This window comes from Fulmarus glacialis, unplaced genomic scaffold (genome assembly GCF_000690835.1).
Source record: "Fulmarus glacialis isolate BGI_N327 unplaced genomic scaffold, ASM69083v1 Scaffold50834, whole genome shotgun sequence".
Classification (NCBI taxonomy): Eukaryota; Metazoa; Chordata; class Aves; order Procellariiformes; family Procellariidae; genus Fulmarus; species Fulmarus glacialis.
This window is the reverse complement of record NW_009209666.1, coordinates 1-2,644: the sequence shown is the minus strand read 5'-3', so window position 1 is coordinate 2,644 and position 2,644 is coordinate 1. Positions and strand designations below refer to the sequence as shown.

The following is a 2,644-nucleotide window of genomic DNA, read 5'->3' as shown; positions in this document are numbered from 1 at the left end:
GCTGACTCAGAGACTGCAGAGAGCGCTGCACAGAAGTTTATTCTCCTGGTGTGGATCTTCAGGCTGTCACAGCTTTCTGTAGCACTGCAATATTTAGCAGACCAGTGAAAGAGGAATGTTTCTGTAGCAGTGCCTGGGCTCTTAAGAAATTGCCCTCGCCACATCACCAGGCCTGAAACACAAAACGCTTTTCTTATGAGAACATGCACATGAGAACTGTAACCAAACCAAAGAAGCTGGTTATGTTACTCGCCCAAGTAAAGGGGACTCAAACATATTGTACAGCTAGATGCAATTATTGAACTGCCTCTGGCACTAGCACAAACCAGGAGCAAACTCAGTCCATCTTAAGCACTGCAGTGGAGTCATCTGGTAGCACCATGCTAGGCACGGCAGCTCTGCAGCACACAGTGCTTACGGTGCTCATGTTGGCTGTGCTGGTCTTGGAGGAACTGAGCTGTCAGAATTAATCCACTTACGGGTCTGTTGACTTTTTTCTTTGGGGCACAATTTTCTTTTTTTTCAACATGCATTGATCATAGGAAGCTGTATTTGCACAATGGCTATGAGGGCTGAAACTCAGAACAGTGAATGTCAATGGGTTTGCCCTTTCAGCAGTCCTTCTTTTGCCGTAGCTGAACATCCAAATTTTGCAGGTGTTTCAGAAAGCCACGATTGGGTGAAATCCATCGATGTTCCTTCACTGTTTTGATGGCTCCAACCAATGGGAGGTGGTGATTTATCATGAGATATGCTAGGACTAGGGAAGCTGACCTGCTTACTCCAACTGCACAATGTACCAAAATTTTAGCTGGTTAAAAAAAAAAAACAAACCACAAATTATAACCATAGAAGAGAAGCAGTACAGTGGATGAAGTTTAATTTAAAGGGAAGGCAAACCCCTTCTGCCTTCTCCAGCTTGGTCAGAGTAACACCGCAAACATGATGTATTTCTTACGCTTCTAATAGATCACATGAACTGCTAACAATTAAATCTAATTTGCAATTGTTACACTCACTTGCATGAGAAGTGCCATGAGATCCCAACCCGATCTTAGAAACACTGGTAAATCAAAGAAAACCCTGTTTAAGTAATAAAGTAGTTCTGTTGTGAGCAAGAGGAAAATCAGACCCATTGGTTTCAGAGGGGCTTACTTAGGTGAAGAAGAATGCTAAAATCTGGCCTGAAAGGATGGCACTAACACATTAGCCACCAAGAAAAATGACTGGCCTAGTACCATTGCATAATAAGGCTATTTGCTGCAACTGTAATTCTCTTTTGAAGGCAGAACTTGTGATACAGACTGAGACAGCTCCATTAATGCCAGTTTACTCATGCTAAGAAATGGTCTTTTATGTAATACAGGTTAATTAGTATTTTATTGCACCAGTGCCAAGAAGCTCAGTCTCTTGTGCACACGCTATAAATCTCCTTGGGTAAAGGTAAATCTTCTCCTTGGGGGCACAGCCCTGCAGGCCCTGTTCACACAAGAAGCTCATCTGCAATATATGAGCCTCTTTATGCAGTTGGTGGCTGTAGAAATCAGGACTTTTGTCTCTTTATTCATTTGGTCTTACAAATACGGTTGCCATAAGAGGGTCTCAAAAGAGGGTGTCCATTTTAAATGTATGTTTTTGCTTCTCCCTTTTTGAACCAGCCTTTCCTTCCAGATATTCTTCTCTCTACTCTGCCTCCTCTCCTCTCTGCCCCAATCTCTCTCTCCTGCATTGTTCATCCTTTTTCTCACATCAACTTTTTGGGACCTAGTTAGAGCTACACACACATACCCAGCGCTCCCTCCTCCCACCACCCACTGTGCAGGTGACCAGCAGCTAGCAGGAGACCATGGATTGACTTGTCCACCACTGAGCTTGTGGAGCTGACCTGTTATGAGAAGCTGCCAACTCACAAAAAAATGCGACCAACGGTAATTTCGTACCTCCTGGCGTGTTCAAGGCATTGTGGATAAATTGTGCTGCAGAGAAAAAGAACTGGCTTATATCAAAGCTTGGGAGGTCGTGGGCTGGTACACCATAGTAATCAATGGTCGCTCCGTAAAAGTCCTGGCCTCCGTGGCTGTATGCTGTGCCGTGGGCAGCATTTAAAACATGGGTCACCCCCATCTTCCACAAAACAAATCTGTTGTGAGCTATTACTCTAAGGAAAAGACAAAGACAAACAAATTGGGATGGGTGCAGAGATATTCACGGAGCAGGAGAAGCTCTGCGATTGCATGTCCCAAACCGTTTGCTGGAGGGTCACCCTCTAAGGGCATTGCTTCTAAGGGCTAACCGAGAAGCATTGCTTCTAAGGGCTAACTGAGAAGCAAGTACCAGCTTAGTCATAATTTTATCTTGGAAACCGTGCTGTCTGCAGTGTAAATGACATCAATTAGCAAAACTATGAGCTGTCTAAAGCCACGCCTATGAGGCACACTAACAGACAGAACGTACAGCAAAGGTGTGTCTATAAAGCTGTACTTACAGGTCTCCTAAGAAGAGATTAGGCCATACTTCATCAACGTGGTTGCAAGAGGGCCGCCCGGTGTTCAGGAGCTCCTCGATTTCTTTAAGGGAGGGGACATCTCCTGTGCATGCCCCAGCGCCTTCGGGTCCCCGGAGACCCAGCGCCTCCGCCCCAGAC

At 45.2% G+C, this 2,644-nt stretch overlaps 1 protein-coding gene across 1 annotated transcript; it reads right to left on the bottom strand.

Annotated features, from left to right (window-relative positions):
- Positions 1-611: 611 nt before the first annotated feature.
- Positions 612-2,640, bottom strand: LOC104076134 (the record flags this gene model as incomplete). Its single annotated transcript, XM_009576892.1, has 3 exons — positions 612-811; positions 1,941-2,158; positions 2,486-2,640. Coding segments are annotated over 3 exons (573 nt in total), but the record flags the coding sequence as incomplete, so codon positions are not given.
- Between the last annotated feature and the right edge of the window lie 4 nt (positions 2,641-2,644).